General features: G+C 39.8%; 1 protein-coding gene across 1 annotated transcript in view; it reads right to left on the reverse strand.

The window, feature by feature from the left end:
* DISC1 (DISC1 scaffold protein) overlaps positions 1-22,792 on the reverse strand; it is a 381,004-nt gene that overhangs the window by 91,205 nt on the left and 267,007 nt on the right. Inside the window, exon 10 of the mRNA XM_074990175.1 lies at positions 14,658-14,718. Coding sequence (XP_074846276.1) covers positions 14,658-14,718 — 61 coding nt within the window. The remainder of the gene's footprint in view (positions 1-14,657; positions 14,719-22,792) is intronic.

Genomic DNA, 22,792 nt, shown 5'->3' on the forward strand with positions numbered 1-22,792 from the left:
TAAGTTGAAAGAATTTTTTTGGTGAATTTTTTTCAGCCAGGTTAACAAAACCTATAAGCTACTTTTTTCTAATGCAGTTTTTTGCATAATGCACTTTTATTTTTGCAAATTTCTTCCTTTGTGCTTGGCTTTTAATAACCATTCTTTATATTATGGTTGTGCACAAAGGTCCCCACAATAGTTTTAGGTCCCATTATGAAAATAAATATTATATACCTTGAGATCAATGCTGCTACACGCGCTTACACCAGCTGAGCATCTGGCCATATATGAAGATGTTATGGGAAACTGCGCCTCCACCATAAAACCCACCAAACTGTGGAGTCATACAAGCATCAATTTTCACTGTAGTCCTTCTTAACACCTATGTGCAACCATTAAGGGAAATATTCAGATGACATTGGGCTCAAAAGCCAACAATACACAGATGCTATGTGGCGCTGCTATGCTATGCTTCCAACAACCATTCCGGAGTAAGCGATATGTTTGTACTATTCATGAATCCTTTGAGAGATACCCCATCAGCATTTGTGAGGCTGCAAACCAGGATTTCAAAGGAGGATGCAGAAAGACCAGGGAAACAACTAAAGAACAAGAGCCCTGGAAATGATATGATCATGGGAGAGATGATCACACAGGGCTGAGAAAGTATGATTCAGGAAATACACTGACTATGTAATATAGTGTGGAAAGAAGGGGAGGAGCCTAAGGAACAGACAAGATCCAGGCTAGTGACAGTACACAAGAAAGGAAGAGTATTGGAGGGCAACAACTACAGAACGATTGCCCTAACGAGTCACCTCGACAAGGTGCCAATGATGATACTGATGGAGAGGCTAAGACTGCAGATAGAAGAACATCTAGCAGACAAGCAAGCAGGGTTCCAGAAAGATAGCAGTACCATGCAGTAGAATTTGACACTAAGATTGATAGTGGAGAAAGCTTGATGAAAGAACAAGAACATCTACAATTGCTTTGTCGATTTTCAGAAGGCATTTGACAGTATAGATCAGAAAGTGACCTGGACAGTGTTGGAGTTGTGTAGTCTGGAAAACAGACTGATTATGGCTGTTGAAGGATATCAGTGACAATGCAGAGGCAGCGGTGAAAACATGTAGAGAGTGGGGCAGTTGGTTTAGAACGAGCAGAGGTATGAGACAAGGAGATCTGAATTGCAAAGTAGCTTCACCAGGCACCGAGAGAGAGAGAGATTGACAAGATCAAGGAAGAGGTAGAAGGGATATCAGTGCATGGGATTAGAATTAACTTGAAGTTCGCAGATGATATAGTTATCATTGGGAAACAAGAAGAGCAACTAGCAAGAATGGTGCAGATGCTAAACAAGGAAGGGAAGTAGTATGGCCTGATTATGAGCATTGATAAAATGAAAACAATGGTATTTGGAGATAAGGAATAGGACGGAAGATCAGTGTAGATGGGATCAAACTAGAGAATGCGGAGAAGTTCACATATCTGGGGAGCAACATGATTTATAATCTAGCCTATAAGAAGGAAGTATTGACTAAAATAGAGAAGGCAAGAGTGAGTTTGAAGATGATCAATAAGATCTGTAAAAGCAAAGCAAGTAGCTTAGGAATGAAGCTGACCCTCTTGAAAACTTGTGTATTCAGCAGCATGGTGTACGGATGTGAGACATGGGTGATAAAATTCAAAGAGAAGCATATTGGTGTTTGAGGGGAGTTGTTATAGAAAGCTTCTGAGAACAGGATGGATGCAGAAGGTCACCAATGAGTAATTATATAGGAAGATACAGCCGAAAAAGAACCTACTGCAGAAAGTTATACAAAGGAAGTTACAGCTATTCGGGCATATCTGCAGAATGAATGATGAACGAAAGTCAAGACCATGGTATTTGATATAATGGACAGTTTGAATAGGAGAGGCAGACCTCACAGAGAAAGGGTAGATGATATAGTAGATTGGTGTGGAGCTAGTCTGCAGAAACTAAGCCACTTCACACTGGACAGGGAAAGATGGAAGGAAATAGTGAGGGAGGAATCAGACACCAGTGGGTGCTGAGCCCATGACTGCTGCTGCTGATGAATTATGCTTCATACTCCACTAGAAGTCTCAGAAGGATTCAACCACCCTATGAAGAAGGGTGATATAGTCAATGTACTTGAATTTCCAGAAAATCTTTGATAGAGTCCCTCTTAATCAAGGCAATCAGTCATTGCATAAGAGGGAAGGGTCCTCTTATGGATCAGCAACTGCTTAAAGATAGGAAACTAAAGGTAGGGACGTGGTCAGTTTTCAAAATGCAGAGAGGTAGATATTGGGGTTTCTCAAGGATTTGCAATGGGACAACTGCTATTCAGCATAGTCACAAATGATTTGGAAAAGGGGATGAACAGAGATATTGCAAAATTTGCTTATTGCACGGTTACCCAAGATAGTTACATTCAAAGCTGACTTCAAAGTGTTACAAAGATACCCAACCAAACTGGGTGAGAGGGTAATAAAATAGCAGATGAAATTCAGTGTTAATAAGTGCCAAGCAATACAAAGTGAAAGACACAATCCCAACTCAACATGTTTTTCATATTAAACTAACTGATTACTGAACCTAATAAGGAAAAACCTGTAGTAAGTGAATTGACTTGATTGTTTCTTGATCCTATTGTCCACAAATTTTGATTAAATCTTATTCTCAGACACCTGTTTATTTATTCGGAGACTGAAAGACGAAACCATTCCTACTTTTTCAACTTTTGTTTTCCTAAATTTTAATGAACTAGTAATTGAGCGGAGTTAGTTCAATATACTGAAATAAATAAAATATTTTCTCTGAATTTGCAGAAGAGACTACTGATTTTAAAAGCTGTTTTAGCACTTCAGTATACCCTGAATCCATGCTACTTGCTAGCGACTACCACCAGTTCAGTGGTTTGAGGTGTTTTTGGAAGCTTGGCAGCAAATATAATACTTAGTGCTAACTTATACATCAATTTATTTTAGTAAATTATAGCATGTTCAGGTATTAGGATAGATTCCCATAATTTCAAATTTAATTTTAAAAAATTTTGCTTTTTTAAAAAAAATCCTGTATTTAAATGAAATTAAAATAACAGTTTTTAATTCTTTTAAATCACCATTTTTTTCCACCTAGGGTAGGTAAGCAATGAAGGTGACACTGAGTTTTCTGTGACTTGCTCACAAACGAGGAACTCTGGGACAGAGCAGGACAAGAAACACGATGTTCAAATCAAGAGAAAAAAGTGAGGATGGTTAGGCCATGTTCTCAGAAAACCATCACCCAGCATAGTCCGTCGAGCTCTCAAATGGAACCCACAAGGAAAATGCAAAAGAGGAAGACCTCAGACAATGTGTAGAAGACTTGTAGATGACCAAGACGCCACCTAGAGTACAACAGTTTAAGAAGAAGAAGCCTATATGCATCTATATTTTTCCTCTGAGTGATGTGCATGGAGAAGGAGATGTAACAAAAAGAAAACATGTAAAGATGAAAGAGAGAAAATCCAACAAAGAATATGGAGACAAAAAGATGAAATGGACAGCGAAGGCAAGTAGAAACACAAGGAGTGAAAAAAAAATAACCAAAGAGAGAAAAGACAAGAAGGAAAAATAGGAAGCTCTACCCCCACAAGGTAAATTGAGGCTGAAACCAAATTGCTGGATTAAAGGTAGAAAACGAGGAGAGGGGACGGAAAGAAGTTTTCAAAACAGAAAAAAAGGAAAGAATGACTCCTATTGTTTTAAAATAGCCTCACGCTCATTTTTACAACACTTAGGCTGTGGCCACACTTGGCCAAAACTTCAAAATGGCTGTACTAATGGCCAAATCGGAGGATACTAATGAGGCGCTGAAATGAATATTCAGTGCCTCATTAGCATGCTGCCAGCCGTGGCACTTCGAAAGTGCCGTGTTGCACTCACACGTGGCTCAGCTACACGGGGGTCCTTTTCAGAAGACTTCGAAACCCTCTTATTCCTATCAGCTGACAGTATCCTCCAATTTGGCCATTAGCATTTCGAAGTTTTGGCCAAGTGTGGCCACAGCCTTAGTTTCCAAAGTTGATTTAAAGAAGAGGTGATGCCTACTCAGTAGGACCTATCAAATACTGCAAAAATTGTTCAAGAATATTCTTGTGAAGAGATCTTACCAAGTCACTTTGTCATGATTCACAACTCTTTCAAACATTTAGATGAGCAAGCTTTTATTCATAAGAATGTTTATGGAAATCAAAAGTTGCAAACTTTAGCAGAAATAAATAGTCCAAAGAATGCTTGCATAGGAAGTGCTTCATTGGACATTTGAAATTATTCATACAGTAGCTTAGTTGAACAGTTAAGTTTGTAAATAATTTGTTAACAAGGAAAGGGAAAACAACTCTGCAAGTATATCTTAGATTGTTAGGATTTTTCCCCCTAAAGAAATCTGTATGAAAACAAGATTTTTGAGTTCATGTGCTCTTGCTGCTGATTGCTTTCTTGAACTGATAGATGGTCAAAATGATAGATAGATCCTTACTTCAATTCATGACATCATAATCTTTTCCACGGCAAACAACCGTAAAGTCTCAAACAGAGGATTATGTTTCAGGTGAGGAATGAACATCATGAGAAGACGAGCCCTTAAGAAAAAAAATCCTATTTTCAGGACATCATCTCACCCAAGATTAAGGATAAAACAATGGAAATACAGAAAATAGTTCATACAAAACACCAGAATTGATTCTCCATAGAACAGCTTTCAATTTTCACAGTGTAGGTTTACTAGCACTACAAGGCTTTGTAAATCTGTACTACAGGGGCCAACTGGTTTTGTTCTTTTTTTGGAGCTGTGGGTAACTGTCTAAATAAGGATTTAATATCAGAGCTTTTTTTAAATCAAGCGAAATAAAATATTTCTGCATCAGAATGTTTTCATACGCCACAAAACGTGTCATCTTCTATCCAAGTCAGAAATCTATTTTGTAAGTTACATGTGATATTTAATTTCTGTGACAGCAGTCACCGCTAGTATACTAGATTTTCAACATAAAGGAGACACGCGGCTTAACGCTGAAAAACTTAGTTATGGGGTTACATAGTCACTGACACTAGTGATCTCACTGAAATCAGTGGCTCTCTTCAGGTGGGTATAGACTATTCAGGCAAGTAACTGTTTGTAGTTCTGGGCCTCGGTCTGGTTTTTTTTGTTTGTTTTAAACATCTATATGCTCAATTCTACATTCAAAAATAGTAACAGAGATGTGTAAAACAGAAAATGCATAACTAAGGCGGTACCTGAATTGCAGAATGATTGCTAAATAATGGCAGCTGAGTTGCGGGCAAGACATGGAAAATTGCAGATAAGTAAGAAGGGGCCCTTTATTAATTGCAGTAATTTTGAAAAGCCAGAGAAGACCTATTCCATTAAGAAAAATTGCTGGAATAATATAAAACACTCAAGTATTAAGTTATGTCTGCTCATTTTTTATAAGCAGGCTTTTTCATGCAACTATTTTACAGTTATTAATGCACAGTGCTGATAGCCTGAGTCCAGCTGCTGTCAGGTTGGATAAATGGGATTCTGTGGTACTAATGAGGGAAAAGGCTTGTGGTTCAAATCCTCAAAATGTGTGCAAACTGAGCTAATTACAATAAAAACTGTGGTGGAAGTCCAATATTGCAGGATCCATAACATCTGCTATATTGCAAATTAAATAGGGCCTTGAGCATGATGTATATCCCACTTACAATGGGCACAAAAAGGGTCTGTGCATATGTGTCTTTCCATTTGTTTCTGAGGTCTAAGATCAGCAATGCCGAGAAACAACAGCGTTACTGGCTTGCTAATGAGTCCTCTCAGCTCACCACTTTCAGAATTCTCAAATCCAGCTCTGCCAAGTGATGTCCAGAAGAACTGCATTCTATTTTATCAAGGCCAGGTACATGTAAAATGACAGAATAGACACATAGGCAGTGTTATTATTTTAAAGCTGTTTTGAAATTTTTTAAAATTTTCAGAGTACTACAGAATGCACTGCAGCTATAATTAATCATAACTAGTCTCCAAGCAGCAGAATGTTTACAGAACTCAGAGAGATTGTCTCAAGGGGTTTATTCCAGCAAAGATGAGAACCCCTGATAAATAAAAACCATCACATTCTAGGAACACGCTTGGTTTCCAAAGTACATATCCATTAATCCACAGCCCCTCACACATATTTATGATAGTTCTAAGTAACTATACGTTCCCTTTTACCAGAGTCAACAAGCACCTTCTATTTTGTGCAATATTTCTCTCTGTGTAGCAAACAGGTCCCATGGGTTCTTGCAAAAGGGTGAGTTTATAATCAAAATCTTTACTTTGTGTAAACACTTAGGAGACAACAGTAAGATGAAAATCATATTCAATAACAAACAGGACGCATATTCCTTCTACTTCTAGGCACGAAGATGAAAGGTATTCAGAATACTGGCCTACAGTGACAAACACATAAGGCATGAAGTTGGGAGAGGAGCCAGACAAACATCAATCCCTTCCTGCCCCAGGGTAAGGCTGGACATGTTGGGTGAGAGGCTTGGGGAAGCTCACTCTATACAGCACCATAGTAGGGAAGACTCACACAGCTCCTCTCTGTAAGTTTTAAAATACCCAAAGAGATGAAAGTGAAGTGCGTGGAGTGGTTTGGTGGGAGAGGGAGGACATAACATGGTCTCCATATGGAGACCATGGTTCAATGCCCGGAGGATAGTCTAGGAACTCTGCAACTTCCCTGCAGTTTCTGGACACCCATGCTTCAAGGAAACAAACCCTCTCCCATGTGTTTTGTCAGGCAAATTCTGCTCTTTAAACTATATTAGATATTGGGAACTCAGTGGGGGGAGAATTTTGTATTTTTCTGCTTTGTCATGGGTTTTTCTACAAGAGAGCCCAATCTAGTCCTTTGTAATAGATGAAGACAAAACGCCTTAACTATTACTTAAGTCAACAGAGTTACTGGATGCTGAGTACTTTTTAAATTCAGGACACTTAATGTGGGTGTTTAAATACGGGTTTCTTTAGGCACCTAGGTGTGAAAATCTTAGCTTCATTTTCAAGTTTATGCAACTATGGTTATTTTTTATTTATTCAGCTCCAAGAGTGAAAGTAGACTAGCTAGTTTCTACTCCGTGTCACTTTCTGGTTCCACTCATTAGCAGAAAGCTGCTGTAAGTTTCCATTTTCATCCTTATAAGAGGCTGTTTTACTACCCCGACCACCAAAACCAGTTTTGTCAATGGATTATTGTTATGACAACACTCCCATTTATGTTTGATTTTTGGAAACTCTCTTAAACATTCATCAGAATTAGACTTGAGGCCCCTAACTACCCCACAGTGTTTTTTTTATTTCAGCAAGCCTAACCCCACGCTGCTTTTCCTCCATATCAATTATGTAAAAATGAGTGAGTGCTGATGGTCTGAACAGTGAGGCAATAGCCAAATTTGTTCTGAAATCGTCAAATTCAGTTTTGAAGCCCATTACTGGTCTCCACCCTCCACTTTTCTTGAGGATGAGAAAGTACCAGGAATAAAATTCTCACTCTACAAAGTTCTGTGGAACAGGGTCAATCATGCCTAGGATTAAAAGGAATTTTACCTCTGGTCTGAGGAGACCCGTGTCAGAAGAGGTACAGGGAGGGAGGATGAACATCTTAAAGTACAGCTGAGCACCTGCAGATGTATACAACCAGGTGAAACATGCTCCATTGTAGACTATTGCTCCTTTCGGAAATTTGAGTGCAAATTGTCCTAACACACACACACACACACACACACACACAGTGCTCTATTAAACAAGCAGCTACATAAATGAAAACAGCCTTGCACCAAAGTAAGACTGCTATCATTGCCTATACTATGTCCACAACTTGACAAAAGCCACTACTAAGGCAAAACAAATGCTGCTGAACAAAAACAAAGCCAGACGAATAGCAAGGGAGAATCAAAGAAAGAAGAAAGGTTTTGTATGCATTTGCAAGGTTTGTATACATGTCTAAGGTTATAGGATTCTTCATTGTTACCAAACAATGCCAAAACACATTCCCTGCAATATTTCAGCTTACTGGCAATAGCAGTCTTTTATTACGCCATCACAGAATACAGAAAATAACTTTATAAAACTGAGTCACCAGATATCCCTTAAAATGCTATTCTCTAAAATAATTTTATGAAAATTTTAGAAATTTTTTATCTATGAATTAGAAAAAGACCCTATTTCTGTGATGAATGGATGTCACAGAATAATCTTTTCAGCCCTTTCACAACACTGATAGAGACACTTTGTGGAAATTGCTGCAACACCATGGCATCCCATCCAAAATTATTAACTTGATTCATTCAGCGTATGAACCCCTCAACATGCCAAGTTGTTCACAATGGTGTCTTGACAAGATCCTTCGGCATACCATCAGGAGTGCAACAAGGGTGCCTATTGTCACCTTTCCTGTTCTTGAGCACAATGGACTGGATTGTGAACAGGACAACAGATGGCCATTAACAAAGCACTCAGTGGAGACTTTTCAAACAGCTAGAGGACATTGATTTTGCTAATGATGTTGTCCTCCTTTCACACCAACAAGAAAGCATGAAAGAAAAGGTCACAACACTAGATAAAACTGCCTCAAGTGACTGGACTGAGCAGTAACAAGGGAAAGACCAAGACAATGAGGATCAACCAGTCCAACAACAGCACCATCACACTTGGAGGGGATGACCTGGAACTTGTGGAGCAGTTCACCTACTTGGGAAATATTATGAGTGTAGATGGAGGAACAAACAAGGATATCAATTCCAGGAAAGGGAAAGCAACAGCTGTATTCAAGACTCTTCATCCCATATGGAATTCAGAAATAATATCTGTGAAGACAAAACTGTGGATCTTCAACCGAAATGTGAAGAGTGTGCTCTTGTATGGATACAAGACCTAGTACACTAAAAAGTCTTCAAATCACAAGCTACAGACATTCATAAACAGATACCTGAGGTACAACCTTCACATCAAATGGGAGGGAAATCTCACCTACTATGTATATAAAGCATTTGTGGATGAAAACCAACAGAAGAGGAATGACTCTGCATGTCAAAAACAGCAAAACCAAAATTTGGGTGCCTAGAATTAGATTTCCATATTTGGGTATATAACAGGTGATTTATTAACAAAACGGCTAAGGAGATGGCGCAGAAGGTACCTGGGCCTGGCGGCAGGGGCTGCCTCCCCTTCCTCTCTTACAGCTCAATGTGCCTCTGGGGCACGCAGGCTGCAGGGTGCACCCATAGGGCACAGGGGGCCCCACCAGGGCATGAGCTTTGCCCACTCCTCCCAACCCCAGTTTGGTGTTTGACTGCCCTGCCACATCTCTCTACTGCCAGCACTGTGCGTAGTGCTGTCTCAGTTTCTGGCCCAGCGCTAGCCTCACTCAGACCTTCCCCCATGTTGCACACCTCTACTGTGACAAGAGGAGGAAGAATGGAAGGGAAGAGCCACAAGTGGCGGGGGGAGCAGAAGGGGTATGGTGCCTTGTCATCAGTGACTAGACCTCCTTCCCCACTAACTAGAGGGACTACACTTCCCTTGATCTTTTTCTTGTTCCTGATGTATTTAAAGAACCTCTTCTCATTGCCTTTCATGTCTCTTGCCTGGCATAAGTTATGTTGTTCTTTAGCCTTTCTAATTTTTTTACCTGCATGCTTGTGCCAGTCTTTTGTACTCAATGTTAGCAGTTCATCTAGGCTTCCACTTTTGTAGGATTCTTTCATCAGTCTTTTGCTATTTTTCCTATTTTTCCTTCACATTGGGATAATTTTCAGTTGTGACTTCAGTCTAGTCTCCTCAAGAAACTGTCAGCTCTCCTGAGCTCCTTTTCCCCTTCATTTTCTTTCAATGCAGCTTTTTCTACCAGTTCTGAGTTTCTTAAAGCCTTCTTTTGTGATGCCCAGGGTCCTTATTCTGCTGCACTTACTTCTTCCTTTCCTAAGAATGACATCTATAATTTCATGATCACTTTCACCTGAATTGCCATCCATTTCAGATTTGCTACCATGTCCCCTCTGTTGGCCAGACTCAAGTCTAAAATGGTGTTTCCTTGGTTATTTTCTTCACTTTCTGAAATAAAAAGTTGTCCCAGTACAGTCCAATAACTTATGTCAAAATACAAAATTTCCAGTATTATTTTTCCAACCAATGTCCAAGTAGTTAAAATCCCCCATTATCATCAGATCTTATGTTTTAAATGTTTCTATGATTTGTTCTACAAATGCCTTATCTGCTGCCTCTTCATGATTTGGTCATTTAGTATATGGAAAAATAATCAAGTCCTGCTGTATCAGGTCTACAGGGTGCAAAAGCAGAGCTGGAAGACACTGCACAGGAACTTGCAAGTTCCAAAACCTCAGATTTTTGATTAATGTGGGGCTAGAAGTATGGCCCAGGATCTCTCCTATAGGATATTCTAGAGCATTCGTAAGAGCCTGTTGGAGTCAGCAACCATGTATAAATTAAACCCATAGGTTATAACTATGGCACAATGACCACAGCTATCATAACAAACAATTATCAAGTGTATTCAATATTAGACTGAGTGCCAGGGGGATGGACAGTGAGCAGAGGGTTGGTGTAATGGTCAAAGACACATGACAAATGAACTGCTATGACTGCAGGAATGTACTTGCAGAACTTTAACTACATGTATTTTGTTCTCAGTAAAAGTGCAGACAGAAACCTCTAACTAATAACACATTAAGACCTACACGTAGTCTCAGTAGAAAATCCAGATTGAAACAGACACAGCAAACTCTATATGGTAAGAAGGAATGCAACCTATCCATACAATTTCAACATATTACTACTCGCTATATTGTTCGAGTTTGTTAGAAACAGTTTCAAATGTTCACTCCTTGTTGATAAAGAAATGGCCTGACTGCATGGGCTTCCACTGTATAGTATCGTGCCAAAGGAGGGTTTACCTTTCAGTCCCTTCCCAGAAATGACACACTTCACGAAAAAAGGGCGATGGTATTTTGAAGTCCAGCACAAATTTCACTCTCAGAAATGCGAAGTGGGGACAAAGAGGGTAGACACATGCCACATACTCTTTCAAAATCCACTAATGGCACACAGCGTATACAAAACACATAGGAAAAAATCCCTTTGATTAGAATAAGAGCAATGCAGAAAAAAGTTTTGAGTTGATAAGAGAATCCAAATGCAATATTTAATTCCTTTAAAGCAATTCAATATTTAACTACAAAGCTACCAGGAAAACTATCTGTCCACAACCATTAAATCTCCCTCAGAAGAAAATGCAGATGACGTTTCTCTACATTTCCCTGTGGTTAACTGTTACAGAGAAGACGATTTTGTTTCCTGGGGGATCTGCTGTTGTGATATAAACCTATGAAACCCTGGAACATCATTAAGCCTTGCTATACAATACTCTTTCAGAATCTGTATTCTTGATGAAAATTTAAACAAGATTTTGCACTCGGAGTCTGATTTACTACTTAACATGGAACCCATAACATGATAAATATTTAGTATTCAAAAGTACACATAAACCGATCTAAAAACCTGGAGTCTTCCCTCAGCCATTATAGTAAACACTGCATGGGTAGTATTCTCAATTGCAGTCCAGCAGTACAAAGGAGATTTTTACATAATGTAAATACTTCTTTAAAATGCAGTCCATTCTAACAGATGGCTCCATTACAACAGCAACATTGCACCTGGTGATAAGCTTTGGAAAGGCAAGGCAACCCTTGAGGGAGGCACAAGAGTTCTTCACATTGCAAGAAGATTAAATATTAATCAGTGTGGTAGTTTAAAAATATGTATTTGGGGTAAGATTATATAATTAAAACAGCTATATTGTTGTCTTGGTTTCTGTTAGTTGTGGGGGGTAGAGAGGAAAGAAAGGGTTCATTATATTTTCCAGAACTATTCAAAATCAAGTGGCTCATTACCTAATACATAACAGAGCACAGACTTCCTGGGAAAACTCATCAGGCCTAGCTAATGTGTGCTTTTGTCTACAACAGCTGGAGGGGCAGGTGGTTTTAAATCAATGTTGTGCTCCCCACATCTCAAGGCTGCTAGATATGGGCTAGTCTAAACCTTAAAATAAAGCAGCCTCGTGGTCATTCTGACAGCTTGCAATGAGGTGGATGCGGGGCTTTACTGGCTGTGCCTCATTCTGTCAAGTCACACCCTCCTATGTCAGAGGTTGACTGACATCGTATATGACCTGCCTATGCCCCTGAAGAATACTCTTATATCAGAGGAATTAACTGGATATTTGGGTCTACATGGTCAGTTTATACTAGAAGAGTAGTGCAAAGCAGATGCAGTATGGTCATGAATTGTGTCCATAACAAGGGACTTCTATGCTTTTAGAGGTTTGTTTGTTTTTTTCTTTAAATAAGATTTTGTAACATTTTTCAGGGTGATGGAATGAAAGATTAATAACAGTCCTCTACTATATTCCTTTCTAAATAGCTTTTTGCTATTTGAGGCCTAAAAGCAAACTATACCACAGCATAATAAAGTTAGAAAGTATGGTAGAAGACTGCCTTGGCTTAGCCAGGAGATCTTGCATGATCTCAAAATCAAAAAGGAGTCATATAAAAAGTGGAAAGTAGGAGAAATTACAAAAGATGTATATAAGCAAACAATGCATGTGTACGGGAGCAAGATTAGAAAGGCCAAGGCACAGAACAAGCTCAAATTAGCTAGAGACATAAAGAGTAACAAGAAGTCATTCTATAAATATATTAGAAGCAAGAGGAAGACCAAGGACAGGGTCGGCCCACTACTAAGTGAGGAGGAAGAAACAATGCCAGGAAACTTGGAAATGGCAGAGATGCTTAATAACTTCTTTGTTTCACTCTTCACCAAGAAGGCCGATGCAGAAATGCCTAATGTAAGGCATGCTATTGGGAAAGGGATAGGTTTAGAGGATAAAATACATAAAGAATAAGTTAAAAATTACTTAGAAAAATCAGAGGTCTTCAAGTCACCAGGGCCTGATGAAATGTATCCTAGAATACTTAAGGAGCTGATAGAGGAGGCTTCTGAGCCTTTAGCTATCATCTTTGAAAAGTCCTGGAAGTCGGAAGAGATTCCAGAAGACTGGAAAAGGGCAAACATAGTGCCCATCTATAAAAAGGTGGAAAAAGAACAACCCAGGAAACTACAGAGCAGTCAGTTTAACTTCTGTGCTGGGAAAGATAATGGAGCAAATAATTAAGGAATTCATCTGCAAATATCTGGATGAAAATAAGGTGACAGGTAACAGCCAGCATGTATTTTTAAAGAACAAATCATGCCAGACCAATCTGACAGCTTTTGTGATAAGATCACAGGTCTCATGGATAAGGGAGAGCCGGTGGATGTGGTATACCTAGACTTTAGTAAGGCATTTGACATCATCTCACATGATCTTCTTATCAACAAGCTAAGCAAATACAACTTAGATGGGGCCACTATAAGGTGGGTGCATAAATGGCTGGATAACCATTCTGACAGAGTAGTTATTAATGGTTCACAGTAATACTGTAAGGGCATAACAAGTGGGGTTCCACAGGGATCTCTTTGGGACCGGTTCTATTCAATACCTTCAATAGTGATTTAGATATTGGCATGGAAAGTACGCTTATTACGTTTGCAGATGATACCAAACTCGGAGGGGTTGCAACTGCTTTGAAGGACAGGCTCATAATGCAGAATGATCTGGACAAACTGGAGAAATGGTCTGAGGTAAACAGGATGAAGTTTAATAAGGACATATACAAAGTACTCCACTTTGGAAGAAACAATCAGCTTCATACATAGAGAATGGGAAGCGACTGTCTAGGAAGGAGTATTGTGGAAAGGGATTTAGGGGTCCACAAGATAAATATGAGTCAACAGTGTGATGCTGTTGCTGAACAAGCAAACATGATCCTGGGATGTATTAATAAGAGTGTTGTGAGCAAGACAAGAGAAGTCATTCTTCCACTCTACTCAGCGCTCAATAGGCTTTGATTGGACTAATGTGTCCAGTTCTGACCACCACATTTCAAGAAAGAAGTGGAGAAATTCGAAAAGGTCCAGAGAGGAGCAACAAGAATGATTAACGGTCTAGAGAACATGAGCTATGAGAGAAGACTGAAAGAACTGGGCTTGTTTAGTTTAGAAAAGAGAAGATTTAGAGGGGACATAATAGTGGTTTTCAAGTACCTCAAAGAGAGTTACAATGAGTAGGGAGAAAATATGTTCTCCTTGGCCTCTGAGGCTAGGACAAGGAGCAATGGGCTTAAACTGCAGCAAGGGAAGTTTAGATTAGACATTAGGAAAAACTTTCTAACTGTCAGGGTGGTTAAACACTGGAGTAAGTTACCTAGGGAGGTTGCGGAATCTCCATCGCTGGAGATATTTAAAAGCAGGTAAGGTAGACATCTTTCGGGGTTGAGCTAGAAGGTGTTTGGTCCTGCCAAGATAGCAGGGAACTGGACTTGATGACCACGAGGTCCCATCCAGTTCTAGTCTTCTATGATTCTATTATTTTTTTAGAAAATAGGTTTCAAAGTGCTCTCCAACACTCTAAAGTCACATTTATATTTATAAACAAACATTTCATTTTTAAATGTTTCCTCTATGCCATCATTACCTATGCAGCTTATCCTCCAGCATCTCCATGAATTTCACAGCATTTTCCTTCACGTTTGTCTCTGCAAGATAAAAGTCAAAGTCAAGGAGTGCTGTTAATTTTGTCTACTTTTATTATTTACTAAGGAATCAAGAAGAAAAGGTAAAATGCAAAGATTAGCGAAAAAGTCCCTTGATTTTTTAAATATTTTTACATCCCATTTTACACACTGTGTTACACATGTGTTAGTTCTACTTGTTTTTTCATATTAAAATTATGATCTGAATGTTTCCCCCTACCTTTAAAGTCTAAAGCACATATTAATGTGTTTAATTCTGCTCTGAGCTCTGTAATGCAGATGGTGGGGAGAGAAGAAAGGGGGCATAGGTAGAGTCTTCTCACACAAACAACTGAGTTAGATCCTTCCATTATGACAGGAGAGGCCTGCCAGATGGTTACAGCTAGTTTGTTAGTCTATGCTCAAAATTTATGTTTTTAAAAAAAAAAAAAAAAGAAAAGAAAAAAAAAAACATATGGGACTAGATTGAAGCTGTCCCAAGCTACCAAACACTTTTAATTGAACTTAAATGCTCTTGGGATTGATCCCAATGGATGCAATGTTCTAAGCTCCAGAATACACTGGGATCTGGACATTAATCAATAGATGGGCATATGTATATCCTCACATGATATCTCCTAAAGTGACTTCACATCTGAAGACTTTGCTGCATGCTATCTATTTCACATGAAAGAAGGAATATTTTTAGCCTTCATTTCAATGGGTGTCATTCAAATTTGTAATGAACTGCATTAAAAAATGTCCTATTTTGAATATCCATATGCTGCAATCTTGACATGATATGAAAGAGATACAAATCCTTTCCTGAAGGACAGAAGGGTGTGTTTATATTTACGGGGCAGGGGAAGGGACGTTCAACATGCTGCGATCAATGTTCCAGATATCAATTCTGCCACGTGTGTGAACACAGGGCAAAACTGATCTCTCTAGGCTCAGCCATTGACGCTGGTACTCTAAGCTATCATGTGGAGTCAGGGACGTTGGTGTAAACCCAAAGAGCCCCAGTGTACGCTAGGGAACAAAGTCAATGCTGATGCACTGTTTCTTGCTACGCTAATGGCATGGATAGAACTGCGTATTTGGAATCGACTTTGATCCCTAGTGTAGACCAGGCCTTAAACTGACAATGGACACTCTATCAACTCTTGATAGACCATATCTTCAAATACACTACAGAGTTGTAAACTTTGTTGCTTCTGTTGGCTAAACTCGTTCTTGCACGCCAGAGGCTCCTTGCATCCTTTCACTCAACAGTTTGTAATCAGTTAATCATTTTGCTCTCTCTGAGAGCAAGGACTGGGGGAGACCAAGATTTTAAGTTCCATTGGAAGGATGCATAGAGCTGAAAGGGGGTGGATGGGTATTTGTCTGCAATCAACAAGTTCCATAATTTTAGATAATTACATACATATGTAAAGATAGGCGTGGCAACCACGTTATCAGAAGTCATGTGTGTGTCCCCTATTTTTCCCTTCCAGTTTTCCAATTTGCTCCTAACTTAACAGAATTCTGCTCACTGATGCACAGAAGACTCCCTGAATTTTGGGAATAGATCAGGTGCCCTGTTCAAAAATTATTAGGTTACAGAGACATTTCAAAAAGTCAAGTGAAAGGCCTCACAGTGCTCAGCCCATCAGAGACTATTGCTTCTACAGATAATACTCTTGGGAATACTGGGAGGAAGGAAAGAGAGTAATCGTATGGGCTTGCATGGCTTAGTTCAGGCAAAAATAAAACTCTTGCTCTCTGTGGCGTCTTCAAAATGACCTTCAAGAGATGCTATACTACACAACAACATGCAGTGACCCAGAAGAGAAAGGCTATGTGTAACAAAACTACATCTCTTTATATTTACAGTGCTGCATTTCTGTACGCAAAGTGCTAGTGAATGTTACACAGATAATACGAAGGATTGCAATAGTGGTAGAAGCCAATGCACAGTTTCTCTACCTCGTATCAAAGAGAATTTTATATCAAAACTTGTAATAGGCAACACTGTTCTACAAAGCTTATAAAAAGCTAACTTTTTTTTTTAATGTCTTTTATTCCTGTTTTCCCTGAAAGGCTTAGCTGTGAAGCCCAATAGACCTTGCAAGACCACAAGCCTTCCTTTAATCATATAGTGCAGTTTTAGCATAAAAAAAATCTAATTTTTAAAACCATTTCATCTGTCCATGATGAACATTTTAACTTATGGTTTGCAATGTACTTTGAGAAAGAATACCTTTAATGTGCATGGCTGCAGTTCTCTCCGTTCAGTTGCCATTGCCATAATACCTTTGAACATGAGATATTTCAAAACTTCCAGATATAAATGTTAATAGATATTAATTTTTGGACAGAGATGAGAAAGGCTAGAGAATCTGTTTCACACTTACTTTATTTCTAACTGATATAGTGACTTCTCTTACATGAAAGATAAACCCTAATTCCAATTTTTCCCGCTGTGCTCGTCATATTTTAATTGGATATGATCTGATACAGTAATTCTCACATTCACAGTTCGGTCCTGCCCCTACATGTTACTTTACAATGCCCTTGAAGCACACAGCCTAATAAATCAGCATTACTCAATGACAAAAAGTAACATACAAGAGAACACTGCTAGTACAAATTAGGTCAGTTAAACGCTAACACTCATTTGAAAATATCATCACATCAGTAAGTCACGTACACTCCTGCCAAATATTTTAACAATTCAGAAGAACAACAAAATTTCTGTAGCTCTCTGGTCTCAACTGCAGACTCTTGTTGCCTCCTTGCTTTCTTGTGCATGTAATTGAGGCTATGTCTACACTATGAGATAATACAGATTTTAAGGCATTTAGCCCGATTTTTCCAAGTGCCTGTCCTCACTGTAAATTCCATTAGCAACATAATATTGATATAATATCATAGTAATCAGACAAGTGTAGAGTTCAGTTCAAATTTATGTGCCACTATACGGGTGCCACTCCAGGGGGCACCGCACCAACCCTAAGGCTACCGGCTAGGGCAAAAAGCTTCTGGCAACTGGGCATGTGCCAACGCACACCCAACTTGGAATGCACATGAGCAATCACTTGAAGAAGACCTTCTCTTCAGCCTCTTATATTTTGTGCTGACCCCCACATCTTCTCCCATTCCTCCCCCCGGAGGTGCCACACAGTCTGGAACTTTCCAGCACCCAGCCACATCATGTGGCTTGACTCTGAACTAATAAAAGGATGTGCTGTGCAAGATGCCAGGCAGCTTGCATGCGGTGAGGGTCCCATAGCCGGTCAGGGGAAGTCTCCCTGGTCAGGCATGGTTTTTGGGCAACAGAAGAAAACACTGTCACTAGAGGGGCTGTCTTCTGAGACAAAATTTTTGGATGGGCTTTAGGCAAAGACCAAGGGGCTGGCTGTAGCTAGGGGTCTTTTAGCCACCCAGGAGAAGTCTCCCTGGGCGGTCATGATTTTCAGGTTCTGGCTGTAGTCTGGGGTCTTTTAGCCACCTGGGGAACATCCCCCGCTGTGGTCATGACTTTCAGGTGCTGGCTGTAGCAGCGGGTCTTTTAGCTGCCCCGAGCTGTAACTGTTTCAATGAAGGCAATGTGGTAGGTGTACAATTACCACAGTTCGCAAAGTAAGGCTTGCAGCAGGGAACTTTCTTGCTCTGAGGGTCTTCTTAGCGGGTCCAAACCTGGCTGTAGTCTGGGGTCTTTCAGCTGCTAGAGGGAAGTCTCCCTTGGCAGACACGATATTTGGGGCTGGCTGCAGCCCAGGGGGTCTTTTAGCCACCCCAAGCTGTAACTGTTTGAATGAGTCATTGAGCTTCAATGTAGCACCCATGTCTACTTAAACATAGTCTTCTTCTAAGGGTCATCTTTTCCAGGATGTTTAAATCCAGATCCAAGCATGCTAAGATCCAGTGCTTTCACAGCCCATTTTCAAAAACCTGTTGGTTGGGACAGGTTTACTACCCCTCCACTCCCCTCCATTATAAAAAACACATCTCTTATAAAGGCAAGCCGGACCCCTACCTGGAAAAAGGGACATTTGTTTAACACGGCAGGGGAAAGAGGGGAATGAAACATGGGAAGATGTCATCAGATACCCACCTCTACTTGCAGGGCATTTTCTTCCCATCCTGCACTGGTGAAAACAGCCAGAACGCTACAGGGCTCAGGGAACTGTGGAATACGTTGCCACAATACACTGCTGCAGCACTCAATATAAGCTATTTGTGTATGGTAGCAATAAGTTGATTTTGTGGGGAGCATGTGGGAAGGTGAGGATGCTCAAAATCAAATGGATAAATCCCAGCATTAATAAATCAATTTTAATAAATTCTATTTTAGCTCATAGAGAAAAAACAGCCTGAGAAAGTTGTGACGTGGAGTTTGGTGGGGTTTTTTTGTTTGTTTTAAACACATTTAAAAATTCTGTGTGTGTTACTTTCCTGATAACGAGTTTGAAGAACCACCGTGACCAGTATCTGAGTATTTGCACCATCCATTGGAAATACAGGGCAAGCAGCAGATTTCTAGATTTTGTTTTAGTTTAATAAAAAAAAGCGTCCATCATCATTTGGTGCAAGAGTCAAAATCAATAAAAGAGTCTCTTAAATGTAGCTCAGGAAGCACTTGATGATGGCAGAGAAAATAATTTATGAAATTGTGTACTGCATAAACATGTAAAATGGTTTATTTTAAAATTAAAGCAAAAAGGCTCTATTTTTCCACTAGTTCTCTGGGGATTTACATGCTTTGCTGTTATTGCCAATTAAGGAGAGTTATCCAGACCAACAGTGTAAATCATCATGGAAGAACAGACCCAGCATATTTGCTGAGACCAGAAATTGGATTTTCCCACAGAATCTTAATCTGGAGCAAAATGATTCAGTATGTTTGTTCTGTCATCTCCATATCACATTTTGTTCTTCTTCATGGTGCCAAACAGCCAAATCCAGTCTTACAGACAATCAGGCAGGCACAGCTGACTCTCAGTGGTATACTTACATTCTCTTTTCTAACCATCATATAACATCTGCCAGTAAAATAATGGAAACATTCATTTTTGAACAACTAGAAATAATCCATAGTCTAGATCTAGGACTGAAACAGTAGTAGGGTTTGCAGGTAAGGTCATATTGTGAAGAGCTTTGCCTCAACTAAGCCATGCAAGCCCATACAATTACTCTCTTTCTTTCATAAGCGTTACATTTCTTCTTAAGTGTTTCTGCACCAACTCAAGCAAAACTCCCACTGTCACATCACTGAGAATTTTGTTTGACTAAGGTTTGAGGGTAAAATTCAATTCTTGATTATGCTGGGGTGAATCTGAAGTCAATGCATCCTATCTGGATGAAACAGAGAACATAACTGGGCCTTAAGTAAGCATAGCAGGATTTGGCTTTTAAAACGTAAAAAAAAGGTTTTTAAAAACCAAGGTGGGCTGCCCTTAACTGAGAGTATCTGCTCTTCTCTATTTGAGTGGAAGGCTGCTGAATGAAATGTGTGCAGCCATATTTATATGGCAAAGCTTCAGTGTATTGGAAGGGTAACTTGCAAAGCCATTCAAACTTAGAGAGGCTACATTTCAATTCCCTGAAGCATACTTCAAGCTCATTTATCAAGCTATAACAGCAGTACCAAGGTCTTGAATTGCAAAGCAGCAAGGAATTTTGCACCCCATTGGTTACAGGAGGAAAAATTCAAAAGAACATGCTCTATGGGAAGAAGGATAGACTCTAATAAGTACATTTCTATGGGGAAGATTAATAGAAAGCTACTCCCTACGGAAAAGGCAAGGTGTAAGAAAGGAAAATGGTGAATTACTTGGAAGAGAGAAAACATTCTATAAAGGCTGTCATTCATCAATATCAACAACCAGGGGCTCAGCGTCATTGGTGTCTGATGCCTCCCTCACTATTTCCTCCCATCTTTCCCTGTCCAGTGCAGAGTGGCTTAGTTTCTGTAGACTAGCTCTGCACCAATCTACTATATCATCTACCCATTCTCTGTGGGGTCTGCCACTCCTGTTTGAACCATTTAATATGCTGAATACTAGGGTCTTGATTTCACTCATCATTCATTCTGCAGATATGCCCAAATAGCTGTAACTTCTATTGTATGACCTTCTGCAGCAGGTTCTCTTTTGGCTGTATCTTCCCAGTTAATTTCTCATTGGTAACATTCTGCATCCATCCTATTCTCAGGATCTTTCTATAACAACTCCTCTTGAATGCCACTACCCTTCTCTTCAAATCTCTTGTTACCACCCATGTGTTACATCCGTACCACATGCTGCTGAATACACATGCTTTCAAGGTGCTCGGCTTCATTCCTAAGCTAATCACTTTGCTTTTCCAAATCTTAACCATCACCTTCAAACTCACTCTTGCTTTCGCTACTCTAGCCACTCTTTCCTTCTTACAGTCTAGATCATATGTCATGTTGCTCCCCAGATATGTGAGCTTCCCTACGTTCTCTAGTTCGATCCCATCTACACTGATCTACCTTCCTATATTCTTATCTCCAGATACCATTGTTTTCATTTTATTGATATTCATAATCAGCCCGTACCACTTCCCTTCCTTGTTTAGCACCTGCACTGTTCCCGCTAGCTGCTTTTTCATCTTCCTCGACGATAATTATATCATCCACAAACATCATTGTTAATCCCATGTACCGATATCCCTTCTACCTCTTCCTTGATCTTGTTGATCGCTCTAAGTGCATAATGAAGATAGTCAGTGATATTGGATCTCCTTGTCTTGTACCTCTACTCGTTCTAAACCAACTTCCCAGCTCACCGCACAATGTCACTGATATCCTTCAACAACTGTATCAGTCTGCCATTCACTCTATATGACTCCAACACTGCCTAAGTCACTTTCTGATCGATACTGTCAAATGCCTTCTGAAAATTGACAAAGCAATTGTAGATGTTCTCCCATTGCGCTTTCTCCGCTATCAATCTTAGTGCCAATATCTGCTGTACAGTACTTCTATCTTTCCTAAATCCCTCTTGCTCATCTGCTAGATGTTCTATCTGCAGTCTAAGTCTCTCCATCAGTATCATCGTCAGCACCTTGCCTAGATGACTCGTTAGGGCAATTGTTCTGTGGTTCTTGCACTCCAACATGCTTCCTTTCTTGTCCATCATCACTAGCATGGATCTTGTCCATTCCTTAGTGCCTTCCCTCTTTTCCACACTATATTACATAACTGGTGCATTTCCTGAATCATACTTTCTCTGATGTATTTGATCATCTCTCCTGTGATCTTATCATTTCCAGGGCTCTTGTTCTTGCTTAGTTGTCTCCCTGCTCTTCCTACTTCCTCCTTCAAAATATCAGTCTTGCCCTCGGTGCTCGGTGGGAGATCTCTCTTTCAGTTCTTTGATCAGTCTCTCTGAGACACTAGGGTCCAATGGTATTTTGTACTGATCAGTGCAATATCTTGTCCATTGCTGTACAACCTTCTCCTTGTTCAAGAGCACTTTGTCATTCTTGTCTTTGATAGCCATCTGCTTCAACTGCCACTTCCTATTAATATTTCTGATCTGCTTATACACTTCCACTTGCCATAGTACCTCCAAAACAGTATGCTCAATTGCCTCTTCTATCACTGTGGCTATCCCTTTGACTCTTTTATCTAGGTTGTTCTCTGTGCCCGCAGTTCTGATCTTCACTTCAAGCACTGTTCTGTATGCATTCCCTATTTCTTCCTCGCCTCGCCTCACCACATCTCTTGGTTTTTTGAACTGTGTCTTATACTTCCTCTTGAGTTTCATCTTGATGCTCACAATCACTAGGTTGTGGTCTGAGTCCATATCTGCTCCTTGGAAAGTTCAGCGTTGCTGTACAGATGTTACCCTTCTCCTTTTTATCAAGATCATATCTATCATGATCTTGGATTTCCTGTTGTTCGATCACCATGTCTACTTCCTACAGTCCCTTTGTTGGAATCTCATGTTTCAGATCACCATCTTGGGCTCTGTAGCAAACTCTAGTAGTTTCTTACCTCATTCTTTTCTTTCTCTACATCCAAACCTTCCCATGACTCACCCAACCTTCATTATCTGTTCCGACCTCCGCATTCCAATCTCCT

Source organism: Carettochelys insculpta, chromosome 3, assembly GCF_033958435.1.
Source record: "Carettochelys insculpta isolate YL-2023 chromosome 3, ASM3395843v1, whole genome shotgun sequence".
NCBI lineage: Eukaryota > Metazoa > Chordata > Testudines > Carettochelyidae > Carettochelys > Carettochelys insculpta.